Raw genomic sequence first — 24,753 nt, forward strand, 5'->3', positions numbered from 1 at the left:
ATGCCGAAAAATAAGAAGCGGAACACTCCCCATCGCGGTGGCAGTGGTGGCGGCGGCTCAGGGGCAGCTGCAGCGACGGCGGCGACAGCAGGTACGAGGGTATCCCCGCCGCCGGTATCCCAGTTGCCGGCCAGGCTGGCAAGTCTCTTAGCCTTGGGTACCGTGGGAGGTGTAGTTCTTTTCCTCTAGACGTTTGCGTCGGCGGGGCACCTGCCGTGGCCGGCGAACTACACTTCCCAGCGTGCCCCGGTGGCCGTACCTCGCGCGATTTGGATCTGGCATGCGAGCCGAACTCGGGCACCGGCCGTGGAGGCTGGGAGGGGCGAATGGGTCCTTGGGTCTGGGAAGGGGTTGGCATCGGGGGTGACCGGGAGCTGGCAGGAGAGGAACTGTTCTCAGAGGCAGGTGCTGGCTCTCTAGAGCTCTCCTTGACGGAGGGTGGGGCCGGGCTCGGAGTTCCGTCCATGCTGTCACTGGTCAACTGTGACCACCCGGCTCCAACATGGAGTTCTCGGGAATGCTAAACGTCTGGCGGGTTTGGACTGGCTCTTGCGTCACGCGGCCTGGGCCTTACGTGGTGGGGCTTGGTGACGCAGAGGCGCCCATGTGGTATCCCGTTCCGCTGCCTTCTTGCGCATCCCGCGTGTCCACCTGGCCTGGCGGAGGCGTCGGAGGCTGGGGGCTACTGTCCCAGAGTAGGCTCTGCTCCTGTCCCTATCTGGCACCCGCACAAATCCCGAGCCCCCAGCTCTCCTGCGACCAGTCGAGGCGACTTCCTATTCCCCGGGGCAGAAAGCGCGTTCTCCTTTGTGCTGTATTCTATAGGTTCTCTGATGGGAGCCCGGGATAGGCGGGAATGGTGAGGAGCTCAGATTGCAATTGGCCAAAAGTTCAGGGTTTTTTTGTCGCCTCTTTGAAAAAAAGTTGAAGCTTTTCCTGGATGGGTAGGTGCTTAACTGAATTAATGATTCTTTACTCCTAACTATACGGCTAAGAGAAAAGGACTTAAAGCAGAAAGCCCTACGAGACACAGCATACTGAAAGCTAGTGTTAAACTGGGTAAAATCAGCACGTTTAATAATTGCTTTGTTGAAACTTTGAAATTAAATGTTGGAATATCCTCAGATGTTATCACATCGGAACTACTACCAGCCATATATACTTGTCAACACAGTTGCCACTTTGACCCTCAGAATGATATGCCTTTGTTCTTTAGCAAGTAAATAGGCCAGTTTTCTTGTTAAAGATGATTGGAAGCTGGTATTTTAAAAGCTTTCCTATAGGATTTATAGCAGCACGAAAACTTTGTGATCATGTATTAAATATTTAATAATTGACAAGAATGAATTATTATAAATGTAGTTTTTTCCTTTTTCTTTATATCGCTCTTTATTTTCATTGAATGCTCTCGGTGTTCATGAAATTCATTCTTGATCAAGATATAAAATACATAGTTTGTTGTGGCATCTAGTTGCTCTGTGTGAATTGAGGATACATACCTCTCTACCTTTCTGCTTCAGCTTTCCTCATCTGAAGTAAACATTTAAATTCTGTCCAGAAGGTCCGTATTAATTTTATTCTTCTTTAAGTTTACCTTTTGTTGATGGAACAAATGATGGAGATGCAGCAAGCTAAAGTCATTTTGAAAATGGTAATGATGTTACTAATGGCTTCCTTGAATCACAAACAAACCTTTATTCCCTTCTGGAGCTTTTCCTGTCCAGCCTCCTTCCTTCCTTGTACTTAGAGAATAACATCAGGAGGCAGTGGGGGATTGCCTTTCAGATTTTACCTTGAGGTTCATTTGTGACCTTTCATCATCAGGAAAAGAATTCTTTGATTAGTTTATAAAACTATACATGCTTTGACTATCTTTGGAAGTTTACACTAGAACTTATTAACTGTGCTTGCCTCTGATTGGGCCTGGGGGGTGAGCTTTACTTTTTGAAAAGCTTCATTTGGTTCTTTGTGAATATTACTTAACTCAAATAAATAAATGAATAAATAATAGTTGAGTAGAAGAGGTGGAAAATTGTCACAAACTTGTACTTAAAAGTCACTTATCTTAGTGGTATTTTTAAGTGACATCTAGAAGAAATGGGATTCAAATGAGATCTTCCCATGTACAGCCGAAAGATAACCAACTTCTCTCTATCACTTTGGGTTTCCCATTTAAATTCTCTGCTTTTTAAGTTAGTGGACAAGTCTAGGAAACTAATAAAATTGACCTTTTGTTCAAGTGTGCTTATTTTTCGTGGCACTTAATTTGAAGAGAGCATTTTTAGGAAAGAACAAAACTTTGTTAATACATAAGCCCTCTAAGAAATAAGGACTTTATGTGTCTAAGTGCCACCTCATTAATGGTACTTAGGATCACAAGGTGGGTGAGTGTGACCTAGATATCAGACATTCATACAGGATTTTTTTCCTTTTTTTTTTTTTTTTTTTAATCTCTTTTTCCCTTGAGCGTTGGGAAATCATTGAAACTTAGAGACGGGAGCTGTGTAAGACCTGGATAGGAAACTCTTCTTGACAGTTTAAAAATAGGCTGAATATGAAAAATAAAAAACATAAATTGATTTGTGAATAAATGTTAGTAAAAGTTAAGTAGATGACTCAATTGTTGGCATGACTTCGAATCATGAAAACACATGAAGATAGATCCAGAAATAGAGTATAATGTCATAGGTCTTTGTTTATTTGTTTATTCCTGTCCTAAGCACTATGATTAAGAAGTTTTGGGATCTTGGTTTCATTGCTTATTCTTTATGCCTCACTACTTTGATTGGCACACTTTATTCTCTTTCAGATAGCCGGCAGATTTGAAGGCCACTTGCTTCCTGTGTTGATTTAAAAATCTGCTAAAGTCTCACCTCTGTTTTGATTAAAAAAAAAAGACAACCCCCATTTAAAAAAAACACAAAAAAACCAGCAACAGGCTTAGTTAAACTTAGAGAATTTTTGAAAAGCTTATCTTATGATATAGTAAATGATACAGATTTCTTGAATATAGAGACCTAAGTGAATACAATCTTAGGTTTGTATTGTATCCTTGTACCTAAGGATACAATTTTAGCTACAATCTTTGATTCGAGCTCGGAGGTAAATCAGATGACTCAAGTCACTTTTGGGGCAGAATTTGGGACTTATTTTAACTCAGTGCTCAGTGTAATTGATGACTAGGTAATCTTTTTATTAATACGAAATTCCCACAAAACAAAAGTGACTAGAAATGACAGTGACCAGGAATGTACATTTACTCCTTAAGTTAATGAAGGTGAGAGATTCTAGCTTAAAAAAAAAGATTTTTTTTTTTTAATCAGTCATCGGTTTTATACACATCACTGTATACATGTCAATCCCAATCGCCCAATTCAGCACACCACCATCCCCACCCAAAAAAAAAGATTTTAATTTTTTAGTAATAGCGCTGATATTTTAAAACTGTTGGATTTGTTAGAACCTTTCTTTTAAAGGTAATTTATCTGTCAGGCTTTTATCTATCTTTTTATGCTACATCAAATACCAAAACTTTTTTTTTTTTTTTTAGTTCTTAAATCTTGGCTCTTTATTGCTGGAAAATACCCACACAAACTTTAAAAGGGCACTATCAATTTTCCCAAGGAAGTGACAGGAGTGTCAGCACTTGTGACTAGGAACAAATGTTCACGTGTGCACCCATCGTAGTAGGAAAGTCATCATCCAAATTAGTCACTAGTCACCACAGTGAAGTGGGTTTTTAAAATACTGTAGTCACTTTTGAAATCGGCATGTGAAAAAAGTCAAATCTTAAACATTGCTCACTTAAATAATTCAAAATCTTCGAAGCAAAGTCCCAGTTTTAAACACACCATGTCTACAGTCTTGATCAGCTTGCAGCTTGCCCATAGTTCTTTACTTGCAAAAATGAGGCAGTTCTGTAAAGACTCTCAAATTGATGCTTTCTGTCTCCAGTGGACTTGGCCCTGTGAAGTCCGCCATAGAGTACTGGCCAAGAGAAAGGAGGACCTCTGTGCAGTGCTTGAGGACCATTTAAGTGGTCCTCACTTAAGAAGCCCTGCCTCTTAAGTGATTCACACGCTAGTTCACACGACTTCTCAGCTCTTCCGACTTCCATGACTCAGGAACAAAAATCCTGTAGTTCACTGCACTGGGTATCACCCAAATAGCCCATCAGAACTCTTTAAAATTTCATACACATCTCATCAGCACTGTAGTTCTTTAGTGATCAATTACTTCATCCAATTCCTATCATTACTTTCTATGCCATTTTGGATCCACTTGTCAACATCCCCATCCAAAACTTCAATTTTAAGCCTTTTTTGACCCTCTCAATTCAAGTTGTCTTTAAAACTACCATCCCTTAACTTCTTAAATTCCCCTTCACATAAGACATGTGTAACCTAAAAACTAACCCATTCACCAGTTAATGTTTCCTAAGCCCAGTTATTCTCATTGGAACATATATTCGTCTTATTCTTATGATGGTCTGTTTTCATTGTCGTCATGATTTGAAGTAGTTTTTTCATCTGTAATACCACTTTTTGTATCACCAAAAACGGGTGCTGCATGTTAGATGATTGATATATTTATGAAGTTGATGTATATTGTAAACAGTTGGTGCTCTGAAATACATATTAGGTGAATTGACTTATGTTAGGAATTTAAGTGTATTCTTTTGTAAAAAATCATCTCATAAATAAGTTTGGGTTTTTATTACTGGATTTTTCGTAAGTAAATTTTAAAATCCCAAGTTAAGTATTTGCATATATGACAACAAAATCACTTACCCTCACCCTCTTTTACCTATTAGGTGGCCAGCATCGAAATGTTCAACCTTTTAGTGATGAGGATGCATCGATTGAAACAATGAGCCATTGCAGTGGTTACAGTGATCCTTCCAGTTTCACTGAAGATGGTATGAGTTTTCAGTTAAGATTTGCAACGTTAGATAAAAGGATGATTTAGGTGGAGGAATTCTTGTAGCTAAGTATACTATTACCGCTCCCTATCTGCTTTTTTCTATTTAAATTACAGTGGTTGGTTTTTATTATTCCTTAGGACCAGAAGTCCTCAATGAGGAAGGATCTCAAGAAGACTTAGAGTATAAGTTGAAGGGATTCATTGACCTGACCCTGGATAAGAGGTAGGAATTATTGGAAACTCTTTTCTTCTGGGTGATTTCTGTCAGCCACCTTTTATTTAAAATATGTGCAGTTCTTTCATTTAACATTATGTTTTTCTAAAGCTCGATTTGTTTACTTTGTATATTTTAGTGTTTCTTATTCCTTTGGACTTTTAATGTATCAGTAGATAGGAACATGCCACTAGAATTTAGATTAATAGCCTAAGATTAGTCGTTGTTCAGCATAAGAGCACATAACTGTATTTGATAATTGAAGTCGATTTGTTGAATTAAAAGTTAATCTTCAACTAGAAAGTATAACTAAACTTCAAAAAGTATCAAAGCTAAATTGTTTTCTTACTCAACAGTAGCTCTAGAACCAACTTAAAACAAATGGAATTAAAAAGCCCAGAAGATTCAAACAAGAACTCTAGACTTCTGTAGTGTTAAAAAAAGTGTGAGTTTACCTGAGTATGTAATGTAGGAGAACATGTCTTATACATTGAAACTATAAAATTCTATGTGGTCGTTTAACATTGTGGTTATTAAACTAATAAACAGAAAACATTATGATATAGAGTAGCTTAAAATCTTTTGTGTAATGAGGTGAGTTGTAGATGAAAATTAAATTATTATTGAAAAACTGTGAGAGCTTGATGAAAATTAGATTTTAAATAATCTATAAATAGAAAAAGTTGAGAGGGAAATAAGGTAAGTTTTTAAAAGTCTCATTGACCGATGGTATACTCCAATTGGATATTCTTTCTCTTACATTTTGTTTTAAATAGTGCGAAGACAAGGCAGGCAGCTCTTGAAGGTATTAAAAATGTACTGGCTTCAAAGATGCTTTATGAATTTATTCTGGAAAGAAGAATGACTTTAACTGATAGCATTGAACGCTGCCTGAAAAAAGGTAATGTCCATATTTTTGAGTCACAGTCACAGAACTAAAAAGGAATTTGCTACCTTCTGTGCAGTAATATTTGTTAATAGCACTTAGAAGTCTGGCTCACTCTTATAACTTTGTAATTGTCAGGGAATATGCCAGGCTTGTTAGAACTCAAAATCAAACTTGTTAGCTTTGTTTTGTTTATGTAATAAACAGTTTGAAACTAGGAAGGATTGGGGTGGATTATCAACTTTAGTTGTATCAGAAGAGGTGTTTGCCATTCTTTTGTATATAAGAAAGGCTTGAAACCATGTGTCAGATGTCAACAAAAAGTATTATTTATAAGCCATCCTACTTCATTTTTCTAAAATTAAAAAAGTATCATAATTATCTACCTCATCTTCTTATTTAAAACATCAATCATACCTGTCAATGACATCATTTCAGGATATCCCTTGGAATATTTGAATTCTAGAACTTTGTAATGGAGATTCTGGAATTCATATTATGATCATAGAACTTTTATGATCATAGAACTTTTAAGAATGAAGAGAGACCTTAAAGATTAAGTCTAGTATTATCAAACTTTCAATTTTAGGAACTGCCAGATTTAAAAAGATTTAGGGCTGCCAGCTTAATTATTTTGCCAAGTAAGAACATTATGAAAATAATTAGCTTCAACTATCATTATCACTTTATCAACAAAATATTTCTAGCACCAAAAGTGTAGGAAGCACACATGTTCCTTTAAATTGAATGTGCTTAGCTTTACATTCTTATTCTCATTTTGCTTCAGGTGAAAGCTTTGTCAAGAATGGGTGTTTGGAAACCTTTGATCTAATCCACCTCTCACTGTATAGGAAAAAGAAAGGCCTAGGAAACAGGAGACTGGTCTAAAGTTATATACCTTGTTACTGGTATAGTTGATAACAGAGCCAACTTTTTTGAGATATTACAATGGCTTTGTTAAAAGTGTTTACACTGAAACTGTATCCACAAGGTAGTTGGACTAGGTGACCTTTAACAATTTCTTAAAACCTGCATAAACATTTAACGTATCAGATAATAACTTAAGTTCAAAATTTGCCCAAATCCTTTGGTGTATACAGTTCTCAAGAGTTAACTTACATTTACCTTTATATTAACGTATTTTCTATAGTTTTAAAGAATCCCTTATTTTTAAAATATTTTTATTTTTATTTTTTGGCCGTACCATGCAGCTTGTGGGATTTTTAGTTCCCTGACCAGGGATGGAACCTGAGAGCTCGGAGTCCTAACCACTGGACCACCAGGAAATTCACAAGAATCCCTTATTTTTAATCCCTTATTTATTAAAAAAAAAAAAAAAACACTGGTGGAGGAAGCCCTGAAAGTTTAGTTTACCTCATGGGCTGTGTACATTGAAATGCTTGTCAGATTAATTCAAGGGCTACTTGAGCACTATTCTATGAGTACATGAAGGATTTGGAAGGTCAGATCAGCTTGAAATGCATTATTTGGCTGAACTGTTACAGTACTCCCTTAAAATTGGTGTTAATCTCCATTTCACAGATGAGGAAATGTTTTGAGAATAAGAGTAATTGGTTGAAGATCATTTGGCTAATACGTGGTAGATCTAGGATTTGAGTGAGGTCTGTTTCCAGAGTTTGAGCTCTTTAACCTCACTAGATTTATAGCTCATGTCAAAGCCTTGAGCATATTATGAGTTTCATAATTGGTAGATGCTATTTTGAAATTGAACAAATTTGGGAGATTGCTGCCTTAATAAGTCTATTGAAAATGATTTGTCATAGTTGCATTGTGGCTTCTTTTATAGGTAAAGGTGATGAGCAGCGTGCTGCTGCAGCATTAGCATCTGTTCTTTGTATTCAGTTGGGCCCTGGAATTGAAAGTGAAGAGATTTTAAAGACTCTTGGACCAATCCTGAAGAAAATAATTTGTGATGGAGCAGCTAGTATCCAGGCTAGGCAAACTGTAAGTATAGGATTTTTAAATTTATAGATCTATCTAGGCATGACAGCCAGACCTTGTGATGAATGATCTAGGAAAATAGCATCTTTAAAAAATATAGCAGGTTTTTTATTAACATTTTATTCTCATTTGTCCCTTTGTTTTTTGAATTTTATTTTTTTAATTTATTTATACAGCAGGTTCTCATAAGTTCTCTATTTTATCCATATTTGTGTATATATGTCAATCCCAGTCTCCCAATTCATCCCACCGCCACCCCCATTTGTCTTTAATTTTACTGAGCAGGCTCAATATGACAATTGCCTTCTTAAATTTTCTGAGACTCAGTAGAGCATCCCATATAGAGAAGATTTCTACATCTTTGAAATTGAACATCATTTGCCGATATGAAATACAGTGCTATGTTGAGTTATTTAGGATGATCCAGTTTTTATTGGAGCTTAAAGAAATGGTCTAGACAATGTTTATTGTGTGGTTATTTTTTATTCTAAGAAATGTAATAGACCGGTTTTTTAAAAAAAATTCTGGCTGTTGTGGCCTAAAAGTCCTTATGAGAGAGCTGAATGCTATAGTTACACAGGTGGATTTGGTAGATGTAGGAAACTCTGAAACTCTGACTTGTGAAATATTCATCTGGTTTTGGGGTTTGGAAAAGCTTTCATTCTCTAATTGATACATACCACTTGCAACACTTCAGACTGTGGGTTTTGGGGGTTTTGTTTTTGTTTTTTTTTTTTTTTGGTTGTTGGTTTTTGGTGTGCTAATAAGTGATTTAAATGATCACATGAACATGTTTTGCTTTATTCACAGAAACACGAGTTGGTTGTAGTGGATTTAGAAAGTGGATTTGAATCTTAATGGATTTTAAGATTTGAATGTTATGGATCTTAAGAATCTTAAGAGTCTTAATAGATCTTAAAAATTTAATTTTAGTGGATTTGAATCTTAAGCTGTTTTCCTAACAAGAGAACCAGTTTAAGTTTAAAACTTTTTAATACTGATTATTCAAATTAGCTTCCTCTTTAGTATTACTTACAGTAAATGACATTAATCTTTGTATCAGATAAACCCTGAAGTCTTAGTGGCTTAATAAAAGTTTACTTCTTGTTCATATCACTGCCCAGTCAAGTCAGCAGGGTCCCTAGGCATCCATCCTGCAGCTCTGCCCTACCTATAGGTCCTTTCAGATGGCAACTATGGTAGCTAGATGGGGAAAGCTAGAGGACAGAGACACATCGCTTCTGCCAAGAGTTCCTTGGTTTACCAACTGTATGGATGCTGGGAATAGTCTAGCTCTTTCTCCCAGAGGCAAAGGAATAGGAGTTCGGTGACTTTATAGGAATCTCTGTCCCCCAATAGTTAGTAATCCTAAGATATTTAATCACGCTTTTGCTCTTTACCTTTCTGTTCTTCCTTTTTGTGTAGTTTCATGCAACTTTTAAATTGTGCAGGAGTATAGGGGTATTTGAAATGTTTGACAGAAAACACTATTGATTAGATATTTGAGGTGATCACTTAATTTTGGTTGCATGTGAGTTTGTTGTGGTCATCTAAAGGCCCTTTCTTCATCCTTCTCACTCTTGCTGTGAATTAAAATTAAAAAAAAAAAACTAACATTCTTCTGCATATTAGCAGAAGGAATCTTTATTAAATGTAGGCAGTTCTAATTTTTAATCTGCTATTTCTCTTAGTAATCAAAAGGAGAGATGTGGCCTTGCTTCTGCTGCTTACTTAGGAGAAGCGATGATAGATTGAAATTTTTCTTTACTAAGAATAATGTGTAGGCTACTTTTGAATTTTAACAATGTCCAATTTTTACCAGGATAAACTAATGAAAATAAAATAGTGACACCAAGCAGAGTAATATTACAAGTGTCCTGATATTACTGGAACAGAACTAGCTGAAACCTGGGCATATGAATGATGACTTTAAAGACTTAAGCTTTAAGCTTTAATGGTACTTGGAACAACATGAGGGAATTTTAGTGATAACATATGGGGAAAAGGGAAATGAAGAATAATAAAGCCTTACGGATTTCAAATTCTGTTTTTATATGATTAATTTGTTAGAGCAGTGTTCTGAGAATTCATGGCTCCTATTTGTGTTGCAGGTAGATTGTATATAGATATTCTGAATCTGTTTTATTAGGTAAGCTTTACCTTGGTAATCTTGGACTGTGTACTCACTTGTTTAGCATCTCTCCCCCAAAAAATAAACAATTATAGGATTCCCACCCTCTTTTCAACATATTCCAAAATAAGTAAAATCTGAGTTAATGAGATCCTTCTTTAAGTTGGAAGTTTGAGGACAGCTATTTAAATTTTTTGAGATTTGTGTTTTAAAGGTTTTTAATAGAGTAGGTTTCTTTATCTCAAATGTCCACACTTCATCTCTGTCTTTGAGTTGGAGTTGAAGTTTGAAATGATCTGCTAGATTAATGAAGGAAAATCTGAGAGAAATGGAGTAACTTTCCTAAAGTCGTACTCTGAGTTTAGTAGCAGACCTTAGTGGGTTTTAGCCAAAACCCACTTCCCTTAACTTTTGACCTTATATTCTTTCTTTCTTTTTAATACTGTACTTGGGACCTAAAGTAGTCATGTAGTTGAGAAATTTTTCACATTGAATTATAAAAGCAGGAAGATGTAGAATTAATAAGAAAATGGCAAACATTAATGTCTGTTTTCGTTTTGCTTTTTTTAGTGTGCAACGTGCTTTGGTGTTTGCTGTTTTATTGCCACAGATGACATTACTGTAAGTAGACAACCTTTTGAATCCAGTTGTTTGCACATTTCTCATTTAAGATGGTATCTTATTTCCTGTTCTTATACATTAGGAGCTGTATTCAACTCTGCAGTGTTTGGAAAATATCTTCACCAAGTCCTATCTCAAAGAGAAAGACACTAATGTCTGCATCACCCCTACTGCAGCGCTTCATATCAGCTCGCTTCTCGTGTGGACATTATTACTGACCATATGCCCAATCAATGAAGTGAAGAAAAAGCTTGAGGTGTATGTATTTTTAGTTTCTTATTTTATAAAATCAACATTTATTGACATAATCAGTTGTGTTCACATAATAATGACTGACTATTTTCTAGGCATTTCCATAAACTTCCAAGCCTCCTCTCTTCTGATGATGTGAACATGAGAATAGCTGCTGGTGAATCTCTGGCACTTCTGTTTGAATTGGCCAGAGGAATAGAGAGTGTAAGTATCTGATAGGTAAAACAAAAAGCTTGTATCACAAGGACCATTATTTCATCATAACCTCACAATTAAGAAGTGGATGATAACTTTAGAGCATGGCCCACTGAGAACCTAGTGATTGATCGTCCTGCTTCTTGGCAGTGGTGATGTAATACTTTTAAGAGCATAAACCAATAGGAGTTGTTAGAGCAATATTTAAGTGTAGTTCATTATACTTAATTGTTGCTGCCTACAGAACTGAAGTTTAGGTATACTCTTATTACTCATGGAGAGAGTTGTCCCGTATAATCTTTTGGATCTGCTTGGATTTGTCAGACATCAGACACATTAAGGTAATTCATGCATGGATGCTTTATAATAAATGTTGGACAGATGGATGAAATATTAAGTCAGCATAGGTTTGGGGTTAAGTCAGATGAGTTTAGTTACTGTTATGTTTAACTTTTAAGCCAAAGATGGAAATAAACATGGCCCTTTAGTCTGGGACATGTGCTTTGCAGTTCTCTACCACTGTCGACTCATAGTTGTTTTTTTTTTAAACCACAGTTTGGCTTTTGAAGGTATTTGAGTTTGTGATAGGTGACCAATAGGTGTTCCACCATCCTGATGGTATTCCAAGTTTAGCACTGAAAAGTCCTGTGTTCTAGGAAACCCTTTGTCTTAGGCTATATGGGACATTTGGTCACCCTGGTTTGTGACCTCTATTGTGAATCTTGGGTTACTTAGTAGCTGCTTCTTAATTTAAGGAGAAAGACTATTTCTGGAATGAAACTTTGTCTGCAATTAAAGAACTTATTTAACAGTGGATAATTCTAAATAAGATTAATACATGTTCTGGGTTGCCTTGCTTATTCACATTCCATTCTAGGCCTGTGTTTCGTTGCCCCCCCCCAATCCCTCCTTACTTTGAAAGAGAGCAGGTACGAGGTAAAAGTAAGTTATTAATGCTGTCAGTAGCTAATGAGTCTCCTTATGTGAGAAATTGGAGGACTGAAGTTTAGCAATCCATTTAATTTTATTGAGCTAGTTAATGGCTCCTTAACCTCAAGGCACAGAAGCCAGATGTCCCCGTTTTTAATCTTGTATTCCTCTACTGACTAGAAATGGTAATTTCTTTTCTTTTTCCTTTGAAATGCATCTTAAAAGTGAACTAATGATGCAGTTTAAAGTATATGTGTTGAATTTGTTTAAATTTGTGTAAATGTAAATATATTACTACCTACATATCTTATGTTCTCTGACTTAATAAATAATATGTGATGGCCAGGAGAACTCATCCAGATGTATTTAATTTGACTGAAGTCCTTGTCAAAGACAAAAATGAACTGGGTTATAAAACAGAACCTAGCATTTTGTTTGCTATTTTTTTTTTTTCGGAATTTTAGAATTTTATTCATTTTTTATACAGCAGGTTCTTATTAGTCATCCATTTTATACACATCAGTGTATACATGTCAATCCCAGTCTCCCAGTTCATCACACCCCCCCCCCACCGCCCGCCACTTTCCCCCCTTGGTGTCCATACATTTGTTCTCTACTTCTGTGTCTCAATTTCTGCCCTGCAAACCGGTTCATCTGTACCATTTTTCTACATACATGCGTTAATATACGATATTTGTTTTTCTCTTTCTGACTTACTTCACTCTGTATGACAGTCTCTAGATCCATCCACGTCTCTACAAATGACCCAATTTCGTTCCGTTTTATGGCTGAGTAATATTCCATTGTATATATGGAATATATAACTGGGTTATAAAACAGAACCTAGTGTTTTCTTTGCTATTTTTTTTTTTTTGCAGTAGAAATTTTATTTTGAATTTTTTGAGGAACATCCATACTATTTTCCAAAGTACCTGCACCAATTTACATTCCCACCAACAGTGCACAAGTGTTCCCTTTTCTCCACATCCTCACCAGTATTTGTTATCTCTTGTCTTTTCGATGACAGCTATCCTAATAGGTGTGAGGTGATTCCTCATTGTGATTTCTTTTTTTTAACATCTTTATTAGAGTATAATTGCTTTACAATGGTGTGTCAGTTTCTGCTTTATAACAAAGTGAATCAGTTATACATATACATATGTCCCCATATCTCTTCCCTCTTGCATCTCCCTCCGTCCCACCCTCCCTATCCCACCCCTCTAGGTGGTCACAAAGCACCGAGCTGATCTCCCTGTGCTATGCGGCTGCTTCCCACTAGCTCTCTATTTTATGTTTGGTGGTGTATATATGTCCATGCCACTCTCTCACTTTGTCCCAGCTTACCCTTCCCCCTCCCCATACCCTCAAGTCCATTCTCTAGTAGGTCTGCATCTTTATTACCATCTTGCCCCTAGGTTCTTCATGACCATTTTCCTTTTTTTTTTTTTTTAAGATTCCATATATATGTGTTAGCATATGGTATTTGTTTTTTTCTTTCTGACTTACTTCACTCTGTATGACAGTCTCTACGTACATCCACCTCACTACAGATAACTCCATTTCGTTTCTTTTTATGGCTGAGTAATATTCCATTGTATATATGTGCCACATCTTCTTTATCCATTCATCTGTTGATGGACACTTAGGTTGCTTCCATGTCCTGGCTATTGTAAATAGAGCTGCAATGAACATTTTGGTACATGACTCTTTTTGAATTATGGTTTTCTCAAGGTATATGCCCAGTAGTGGGATTGCTGGGTCATATGGTAGTTATGTTTATAGTTTTTTAAGGAACCTCCATACTGTTCTTCATAGTGGCTGTATCAATTTACATTCCCACCAACAGTGCAAGAGTGTTCCCTTTTCTCCACACCCTCTCCAGCATTTATTGTTTGTAGATTTTTTGATGATGGCCATTCTGACCGGTGTGAGATGATATCTCATTGTAGCTTTGATTTGCATTTCTCTAATGATTAATAATATTGAGCATTCTTTCATGTGTTTGTTGGCAATCTGTATATCTTCTTTGGAGAAACGTCTCTTTAGGTCTTCTGCCCATTTTTGGATTGGGTTGTTTGTTTTTTTGATATTGAGCTGCATGCGTTGCTTGTATGTTTTGGAGATTAATCCTTTGTCAGTTGCTTCCTTTGCAGATATTTTCTTCCATTCTGAAGGTTGTCTTTTCATCTTGTTTATGATATCCTTTGCTGTGCAAAAGCTTTGAAGTTTCATTAGGTCCCATTTGTTTATTTTTGTTTTTATTTCCATTTCTCTAGGAGGTGGGTCAAAAAGGATCTTGCTGTGATTTATGTCATAGAGTGTTCTGCCTATGTTTTCCTCTAAGAGTTTGATGGTGTCTGGCCTTACATTTAGGTCTTTAATCTATTTTGAGTTTATTTTTGTGTATGGTGTTAGGGAGTGTTCTAATTTCATTCTTTTACATGTAGCTGTCCAGTTTTCCCAGCACCACTTATTGAAGAGGCTGTCTTTTCTCCACTGTATATTCTTGCCTCCTTTATCAAAGATAAGCTGACCATATGTGCGTGGGTTTATCTCTGGGCTTTCTGTCCTGTCCCATTGATCTATATTTCTGTTTTTATGCCAGTACCATACTGTCTTGATTACTGTAGCTTTGTAGTATAGTCTGAAGTCAGGGAGCCTGATTCCTCCAGCTCCTTTTTTCTCTCTCAAGATTGCTTTGGCTATTCAGGGTCTTTTGTGTTTCTATACAAATTGTGAAATTTTTTGTTGTAATGCCATTGGTAGTTTGATAGGGATTGCATTGAATCTGTAGATTGCTTTGGGTAGTAGAGTCATTTTCACAATGTTGATTCTTCCAATGCAAGAACATGGTATATCTCTCCATCTATTTGTATCATCTTTAATTTCTTTCATCAGTGTCTTATAATTTTCTGCATACAGGTCTTTTGTCTCCTTAGGTAGGTTTATTCCTAGGTATTTTATTCTTTTTGTTGCACTGGTAAATGGGAGTGTTTTCTTAATTTTACTTTTAGATTTTTCATCATTAGTGTGTAGGAATGCAAGAGATTTCTGTGCATTAATTTTATATCCTGCTACTTTACCAAATTCATTGATTAGCTCTAGTAGTTTTCTGGTAGCATCTTTAGGATTCTCTATGTATAGTATCATGTCATCTGCAAACAGTGACAGCTTTACTTCTTCTTTTCCGATTTGGATTTTATTTCTTTTTCTTCTCTGATTGCTGTGGCTAACACTTCCAAAACTATGTTGAATAATAGTGGTGAGAGTGGGCAACCTTGTCTTGTTCCTGATCTTAATGGAAATGGTTTTGGTTTTTCACCATTGAGGACAATGCTGGCTGTGGGTTTGTCATATATGGCCTTTATTATGTTGAGGAAAGTTCCCTCTATGCCTACTTTCTGGAGGGTTTTTATCATAAATGGTGTTGAATTTTGTCGAAAGCTTTCTCTGCATCTATTGAGATGATCATATGGTTTTTCTCTTTCAATTTGTTAATATGGTGTATCACGTTGATTGATTTGCGTATATTGAAGAATCCTTGCACTCCTGGGATAAACCCCACTTGATCATAGTGTATGATCCTTTTAATATGCTGTTGGATTCTCTTTGCTAGTATCTTGTTGAGGATTTTTGCATCTGTGTTCATCAGTGATATTGGCCTGTAGTTTTCTTTCTTTGTGACATCTTTGTCTGGTTTTGGTATCAGAGTGATGGTGGCCTCGTAGAATGAGTTTGGGAGTGTTCCTCCCTCTGCTATATTTTGGAAGAGTTTGAGAAGGATAGGTGTTAGCTCTTCTCTAAATGTTTCATAGAATTCTCCTGTGAAGCCATCTGGTCCTGGGCTTTTGTGTGTTGGAAGATTTTTAACCACAGTTTCAATTTCAGTGCTTGTGATTGGTCTGTTCATATTTTCTATTCCTGGTTCAGTCTCGGAAGGTTGTGCATTTTTAAGAATTTGTCCATTTTTTCCAGGTTGTCCATTTTATTGGCATATAGTTGCTTGTAGTAATCTCTCGTGATCCTTTGTATTTCTGCAGTGTCAGTTGTTACTTCTCCATTTTCATTTCTAATTCTATTTGAGTCTTCTCTCTGTTTTTCTTGATAAGTCTGGCTAGTGGTTTATCAATTTTGTTTATCTTCTCAAAGAACCAGCTTTTAGTTTTATTGAACTCAGCTATCATATCCTTCATTTCTTTTTCATTTATTTCTGATCTGATCTTTATGATGAAAAACATGGAACACTTCACGAATTTGCGTGTCATCCTTGCGCAGGGGCCATGCTAATCTTCTCTGTATCGTTCCAATTTTAGTATATGTGCTGCCGAAGTGAGCACTCTTTGCTATTTTTGTTAGGTTTTTTGAAAGGAGGGGAGTGTTTGGTGGTGGGTTAGTGTAGTTACAAGGTGTTCAAAAAGTTAGTTAAACCATAGGTTGATTTAAATTAGGTTTTTGTAGCACATTTGTGGCATCAAATTATTCAGAGCCTTTTGCTAACATTAATTATTTTGTGTTATTATTAACCTGGAAATCTAGCAATGTGATGAAATCAGCCTGGGAGACTTAGTAAAAAAACTCTCTGAAGAGCTGGGTTTTAAAGAATGAGTTGGTGAAATATTAATAATAGCTATTTGTTCAAAGTTGATATGAAGAATTAGGATTAGTAATCCTTCGTTTGTGAGAGCTCCCTTAGTTTACTTTGTGTGTCTGCCATGTAACCAAGCAGGTAAAGAGTGTATTTAGGAGCTGCTCTGCCTGGGTTCAAATTCTGTCTTCCACCCTTATTAGCTGGATGATGTTGGGCAACTTCTCTATGCCTCAGTGTCCATATCTTTACAATGGAGATAATAATAGTCACTACCTAATACGGTTCTTGGGAACACATGCCAAGTACAGTGTAAGTGGTAGCAGTTCCTGCACTATTAACTGAATCATGTATTACCTCCCTCTTGCTAATACTCTAGTAGTGGCCTTTTAGGAGCTCTGTAGGGTAACTTAAACTAAGACAAGGACTATTTAGTGAGTGGAATTATAGGTCTGAGGGCCATGTGATACGCTGATTCAGGAAAATATACCAAAATATAGTATAGTCAGACCTTCCCTAATTTTCCCTGCTCTATCCCCCACCTAAGCTGACAGGGGAAGTGCTTCAGGACAGAGAGACAGAGCGGAAACAAAGAAAAGAAAATCTGAAGACTCACAACACACTCCCCAGGCCATAAATCACTTATATTTTATATTTCGAGAAAGGACAACCCCACGTGCTTCTCATTTCTTGCCTTTGTTTATAGGATAACTGACTCATGTAAAAATGTCTCCATACCCTGATGGAGACATTCTGCCTCAGTTAGCAGGGAATGAAAGGAATAAAAGTCTTTGTAGTTGAGTAGAGTCAGATAAAACCATTCTAGAAATAGTAGTCAGCGCTTTGCAGTGAGTGGGGAGAGATCAAATTCTGTTTTAATGTTAGGCTTCCCTATGATTATTTTTTAACATGTAGGACAGCTGTGCAAGATCCAGCTTATTTCATTTTGTTTACAGTCAGTGCTCCAGTGACTTCTGTATAGAAATACTAGATTGGGGGATGATTTTTGTGACCTTAAGCATCTCATCCTGTGTATTTAAACTCTTCTAAAAGTTTTCTGTGGTTTCATTTCATTCTAACGCCACTCAGCTTTTGAAACCATTTAACTTACAGTTGTTTTAGTATGAAATAATTATCTTTAGCTGACCTGTTTGAAGCATTTATATTGTTAGACTGAAACAGGCTATATCATAAAAGAGCTGTAGCATAATGGATGTTTATGTACTGTGTTTTATATATTTTTAGAATATATAAATATATTTTACTTAGGCCTTAAATAAACCTGTGAGATGTGGGTGGTATTAACTATCCCCTTTTTATATCAGAGGACCTGAGACACAGATTGCTAATGTAATTATGCCCAAGGTTATATATGTCTAAGTAATGGATGTTTGTGATTCAAACATAGATGTTCTGACTGCAAAACCTGTTTTGTATGACAATAAACTTCCTCATATAGCTGTAATTATTACACTGATTTTTTAAAAGTCTAACTCTATGTAAATTCCTCTAAATCTAGAATTTTGATATAATAGTTCATGCTTCATAATTTATTGGGCAAATTTATATTTCCTGTCTTATTTAATCCTTAAAACTATCATGTGGTGGGAGGGTGGATATTTTCATTTTACAGGTGATGAAACAGATTCGTAATTTTTAAAACTTGGCGTAGTGAGTAGTAGGCTTGAGGTTCTGATCTAGGACTTTTGACCCCGTTGTGTGGCAATGACTATGCAGTTTTCTTTTCATTATTGGTAAGAGTTAGGTATTTGTCCCTCTAGGAGCCCATTTTTCATTTGTCCCTGAGTGTAGAGTTTTACTATGCAGTTATCCCAAACTTCAGTAAATTGGCTTTTGGATGCTGTTTATGGACTATTTTTGTTATATTTTATGTTTTCTTTCTTTTTAAAGCACAGGCACTTTATGGAGACATTTCCCTACAGTACTTAATATTTATTTTCACAAGTACTATATTCAACTCAGTGGTTCAGACTCTGTAAACTTGATTGAGTTTTATTGATTGCTAAGATTATTTACCGTGGGGTTTCTCAATTTCAGCACTGTTGATATGTTGGGCTGGATAATTTTTGTTGTTGGAGGGGGCGCTGTCTTGTACATTTTAGGATGTTTAGCAGCTTCCCTAGCTTCCACTCATTAGAGGCCAGTAGCACCTCCTGGCAGATGATGATAACTAAAAATGTCTTTAGACATGGCCAGATGTATGCTGGGAGGTAAGATTGTTGAGACCACTAGCAGTAGTTCCCAGTTCTTAGAACAAATTAAGGTAATGCATAGAGTCTTGTTAATTTTTGGTGTATTCTCCCATATATATATTTTTAAATCTTCCATAAATTTTCTTTTTGAGAATAATACAAAAGAACAAGTAGTCAGTGAAATGAGTAGAGAACTTCTAGTCCCTGAAATGTATTTGTTTCTAGCAGTAAAATGGTTCCCATTTTGTTATGATGGAATCAAATTTATTGGAATTTAAATGTACAGATCAAAGTATCGTTGGACTGTTTTAATAACATCTTATCAGCTTTGGTACCTGCTTTTCTAGATGAAAATCTTCTTAACAGGTGTTATTTCCAGCTAACTCAGACATAGGAAGTTGAATCAGAACATTTGAAGAAAACATTTGTTAGAACATTTAAGAATATACAATCTCTAAAATACTGGCAATGAGAAAAATACTTTAAATTAAGAATATCTGTGTTAATTTCAAGCTTATTTTCCATGAGTGTAATAAGTTTTTTCATTTTAGACATTAAAAGAAATTATATTTTTTGAGATTGAACAATTATGTATACAGTGTGAAGAATGCCTACAATAAGAGCTGCTTGTTTTATTTTTTTATTTTTGGCTGCGTTGGGTCTTCGTTGCTGCGTACGGGCTTTCTCTAGTTTCGGCGAGCGGGGGCTCCTCTTGGTTGTGGTGCGCGGGCTTCTCATTGCGGTGGCTTCTCTTGTTGCGGAGCACGAGCTGTAGGTGCACGGGCTTTAGTAGGTGCAGCACGCGGGCTCAGTAGTTGTGGCATGCGGGCCCTAGAGCGCACGGGCTCTAGGGTGTGCGGGCTTCAGTAGTTGTGGTGTGCGCGCTCAGTAGTTGTGGCTCTCGGGCTCTAGAGCGCAGGCTCAGTAGTTGTGGCGCATGGGCTTAGTTGCACCATGGCATGAGGGATCTTCCCGGACCAGGGATCGAACCCGTATCCCCTGCATTGGCAAGCGGACTCTTACCCACTGCGCCACCAGGAAAGTCTGAGCTGCTTGTTTTAATAGAATAAGTTAAATGATTGTTACCACCAATGCAAAAAATGTTACATAGGCATTAATAACTAGAACTGGAGATGGGTCACCTTCTGGCTTCCATGAGTGTCTGCTCTAGTTTTGGTCAGCTAAAGAACTTGGAATCATCTTTTAGTTTAATGTGGTTGTAAAATTTAATCAGGGAGTAAAAACACCCAAAATAAAGAGACTTTCAAAGTATAGCCACTTAAACTGTAAAAAGGAAGCCCATAGTCAACTTAAGGTCATAGCAAATAGCAATACATTTTGTGGCTTCCCTCCAAAAGGGATTAAAATATCTTCCTTTCTTAAATAATTTAATCACTTGAGTTGTGCACCTGATGTAAATACTCGGTTGCTTATTTGAAATATGGCCAATAAATTAGAAATTAGGTGCTTTAAAAAGCATTACTGATAGCTTGCCCTTTTGGAATAAGAATATTTGGAATTCTGGGAATATGTGCTTTGGGGACTAGGGAGCCAGGGGGTAGAAGCTGTATTGGTTTATGTGTATCTGACTATCACTGAACTTGGAAATCCCAGTAATGTCTTGAATACCGTAGGAACACAGTAAGCATTGGTTGAATGCATGTGGTTATACTTGGAAGAGGAATGTTCATTGTTTGGTGGTAGTGTATCATCTTGTAGGCAACATTTCTGGATTAAATTTTTGCATGACAATAAGTGTTTATGTGTGTATCTGTGTCAAGATCTCTAAATAGCTCAAAGATTTGCATTGCTCTGTGTAACCCTGTTGGATATTTCCAAGGTGGACTGTTTTTTGTTAACTCTAGAAGAGTTTGGGGGGAAAGAAACAACAAACCACAAACAAAATCAAATTTTTTTTTTCTGACCAGGACTTTTTTTACGAAGACATGGAGTCTTTGACTCAGATGCTTAGGGCTTTGGCTACAGATGGAAATAAGCACCGGGCCAAAGTGGACAAGAGAAAGCAGCGGTCGGTGTTCAGAGACATCCTGAGGGCGGTAGAGGTAGGCCACTTAATGCTGTAATAGGTACTCCTTGATGGTTGGTCTGTAAACCCCATATGTCTTCCCTTCCTTTCCTAGATTTCTGCTTCCCCCAATTGCACCACTGGCTTGTGAGGATATCTTGTCTTTCTGACTCGTCCTGTAACCTCCCCTCCCTCCGCCCCTGCCAATCCTAGACCAGTACAAATATCTGACTTTTTCACCAAGTTTGTTGAGTGCTTTTGAAATTTAAAAACATTCACAACAAGGTGGTTTTGCCGTTAATATTTATCCAAACTTAGTTGTGTCTTCAAGTCTACCACAACTAGGCAAATTCTACACCCTTATATGTGGGATAGTACTTGCACTTTCTAGTCTATTCATATTTCAGGGATGGAGGTATCGGTTTAAACCATAGTATTCATTTCAACATATATATGTCTGTTTAGAAATTGTGTTTATGTAGGACCTCTTTAGATCATTTTGGTTCCTCTTATAATTTTTGTTCTTCTCTTGGCCAGGAACGGGATTTTCCAACAGAAACTGTTAAATTTGGTCCTGAACGCATGTATATTGATTGCTGGGTCAAAAAACATACATATGACACCTTTAAGGAGGTTCTTGGATCAGGGATGCAGTACCACTTGCAGGTGAGTGGGTGACATCCTTTCTGTATGTTTGCTTTTAAATTAAGGAGGAGTTTTAAATCTACCTTACTTAACTGGCTTTTGAAGTTAGTTTGAATATACAGAATGTTTTCAGCATATGATATGCAAAATAGCGAATTTATTTTTGAAAGTTAAATTGAATAAATATGAAACTCTTCTTTTTGTTTTTGTATTGTGTAAGCCTAGTGGAGCATCTATATAGCTGTTGGAACACTTGATATCTTTGTAGGAAAGCAGATAGTTTGACATAGCTTTCTTGAATTCAAGGCATTGGAAAACAATTTGGTCTTATGAGAAACAAAGAAAATAAGTAACTTACGTTCATATTTATAAGCTCTACATAACTTCTGTTAACCAGATTTCACTTTATGTAGTTAAGAAAAAAGAGCTGATATTTAATACTGAGCCTTATTACCTTTCTCTTTTATTTAAGTCAAATGAATTCCTTCGCAATGTTTTTGAACTTGGACCCCCAGTGATGCTTGATGCTGCAACACTTAAAACAATGAAGATTTCTCGTTTTGAAAGGGTAGGTTTGGTTTTGTTTTCAATAGAACTAAATTCACAGAAGAAAAGTGGAGCCAAAGCTTTGATTCTGCCAGGTGATAGATATTTAGCTATGTCTGTGAGATTTTAGTTCTCATGATGTTTCGGACACAGAGTAGCTGGACTAAAAGTATAGAAACTTCACTGCATTTAGAGTATGGAGGGTTATGATGAAAAATTTTTATCCATAATCCTATTAACATAGAAGCTATTTTCATTTTTTGTTTCCTTTTGCTCTATGAAGTTTATATATTTAAGGATAAATATTTACACAGTGCCTCTTTCATATCAGATAACTGAGCCTAAACTTAGTAAGTACCAGATTCATTTTACAAATGAGGAAACAAATGTGCTCAGAGAGTTTGTAACATTAAATAGTGGTTAATATTATTTTTATTTAACATTTCAAAAACCCTTATATTTTTATTTTTTTTACTAAGGTAAAATTCACATAACATAAAATAAACTATTTTACACTGTACAATTTAGTGGCATTTAGTACACTTACAGTGTTGCACAACTGTCACCACTATCTAGTTTCCAAACATTTTCACCACCTCAAAAGGAACCTTATGTCCATTAAGTATTCATTCTCCGTTCCCCTCCCCTCTTCTCTCCCCAGCTGCTGACAGTCACTAATGTGCATTCTATCTCTTTGGATTTACCTATTCTGGATATTTCATATACATAGAATCATATAATGTGACCTTTTGGGACTGTTTTTTTTCATTTAGCATAATGTTGCCAAGGTTCATCCATGTTGTAGCGTGTCATTACTTCAGTCCTTTTTGTGGCCAAATAATCCTTCATTGTGTGGATATGCCACATGTTTATCTGTTCATTAGTTGGTGGACATTTGGCTTGTTTCCACTTTTTGGCCCTTTTAAATCGTGCTGCTATGAACATATATGTACAAGTTTTTGTTAGAGCACCTGTTTTTGATTCTTTTAGGTGTATACCTAGGAGTGGAGTTGCTTGGTCATGTGGTAATTCTGTGTTTAACTTTTTAAGGAACCACCAGACTTTTCTACAGTGACTGTAGTGCATTTTGCATTCCCACTAGCAGTATAAGAGTTCAAATTTTGACATCCCTACCAACACTTTTTTGGTTTTATTTTTGTTTTAAATTATAGCCATCCTAGTGGGTCTGAATTGTTTAATTGTATATTATAAAGAATCTTTATATTTAATCATTTTGATGGCCATATAATTGATTGTTGGGTATTTTAAAACTGTTTTAAATAAATACTAATATTTTTACATAATTTCTCTTTTGAATTATTTCTTGGAAGAAATCCTTGCATGGGACTACAGGGCTTGATTATGATTTTTTGATGTGCATTGCCAAATTACCTTCCAAAATAAATCTATCATTTTTAATTATTTTCAGTGGTGAATGAAAGCATGGAGCGATGACACACGTATTTGACAGCACTGGGTTTTATAATTTAAAAAATTTGTTAGTTTGAATGAAACCTTATGATATTTTTCCTTATTATTTTAATTAACAGCAAATTTGAGTATTTTGTTCACATTAATTCATGATTTGTCTTTTCCTTGATCAGAATAAATGTTTATATACTTTTTAAAATTTTTTTGGCTGGAATTTTCTTGGTATTTTATTTTACATGTTTGACTTTTTTTTCATACAGAATAGTCATGAACTATAATGTGTTAATTTTCCCCCTCATTCTTTGTGTCTGTCTTATAAACATTTAAAATATTTCTAGAGTCAAATTAGTTCATTTCTTTCCTTTGTGATATTTTTATTTATCTTTTTTTTTTTAACTTTATAAGAATATCTGAAGCCATAGTGGCTCACCTGTATTTTCCTTTTCTTCATTTCAGCATTTATATAATTCTGCCGCCTTCAAAGCTCGAACAAAAGCTCGAAGCAAATGTCGAGATAAGAGAGCAGATGTTGGAGAATTCTTCTAGGTTTTTAGCATTTGAAGACCACTTTCTAAGTCCCCCCCCCCTTTTTTTTTAATAATTTCTAATGTATTTAAACTCTAGAGACAGTTTTTTATCTTGGGTCAACAGATAGCTTTTGTAGTAGGGGTTATATTATAATTTAATGTATAGTATTGCAAATGGTGAGTTCTGGTTATTGAATATTCTCTGTATACATAATCAGTAAACATGAATAAAGTGTTTGTAGTGTGTGGTCATTTTCTATTTATGAAGAGAGCAAAAATATAGTATTTCACGATGAGAAAAACTATTAGCTGAGGTTAAATTTCTTACGCTGTGGTTGTCAGAAATATTGATTATAATGATATAGATATACAAGGTATTTAACTTAAGATCTTAGATGAGTTCTGGATACAATTTTGGGAGCTAGATCTTCTGGAAAAGCTGCTATTATTTTCAATTTTAAATGGAACCTAATAATTTTGTCACTGGGATCAACAAAGGGAATTATACCGTGAGACCTGACAGCTGCACTTACAGGCCGTTCAGTCCATCTGTTATTCATAATGAATTTGTATATGCCAGAAAATTTGCTAACCTTGACCTCTGAGGGCAGTAACACTAATTTTATCTGCTGTGTAAGACCTTGTGCTCTTTATTTTGAAATAAAG

At 36.1% G+C, this 24,753-nt stretch overlaps 1 protein-coding gene and 1 non-coding gene across 2 annotated transcripts; one reads left to right on the forward strand and one right to left on the reverse strand.

The window, feature by feature from the left end:
* Positions 1-24,753, forward strand: IFRD1 (interferon related developmental regulator 1). Its single transcript, XM_061197944.1, has 12 exons — positions 1-91; positions 4,814-4,918; positions 5,062-5,146; positions 5,914-6,038; positions 7,831-7,988; positions 10,687-10,737; positions 10,820-10,995; positions 11,085-11,193; positions 20,841-20,975; positions 21,476-21,604; positions 22,056-22,151; positions 24,017-24,753. Exons 1-12 carry the CDS (start codon positions 1-3, stop codon positions 24,104-24,106), a joined length of 1,350 nt encoding a protein of 449 aa, XP_061053927.1. The 3' UTR covers positions 24,107-24,753.
* Positions 16,345-16,451, reverse strand: LOC133097086 (U6 spliceosomal RNA). Its single transcript, XR_009701960.1, has one exon. It is a non-coding gene; the product is annotated as a U6 spliceosomal RNA (small nuclear RNA).

Source organism: Eubalaena glacialis, chromosome 8, assembly GCF_028564815.1.
Source record: "Eubalaena glacialis isolate mEubGla1 chromosome 8, mEubGla1.1.hap2.+ XY, whole genome shotgun sequence".
In the NCBI taxonomy this organism is placed as follows: domain Eukaryota; kingdom Metazoa; phylum Chordata; class Mammalia; order Artiodactyla; family Balaenidae; genus Eubalaena; species Eubalaena glacialis.

Coding starts and splice junctions, on each gene's coding strand:
- IFRD1 (XM_061197944.1), top strand. CDS start 1: ATGCCGAAAAATAAGAAGCGGAACACTCCCCATCGCGGTGGCAGTGGT. Junction 92..4,813: donor AGCGACGGCGGCGACAGCAG/GTACGAGGGTAT, acceptor TTTACCTATTAG/GTGGCCAGCATCGAAATGTT. Junction 20,976..21,475: donor ACATCCTGAGGGCGGTAGAG/GTAGGCCACTTA, acceptor TCTCTTGGCCAG/GAACGGGATTTTCCAACAGA.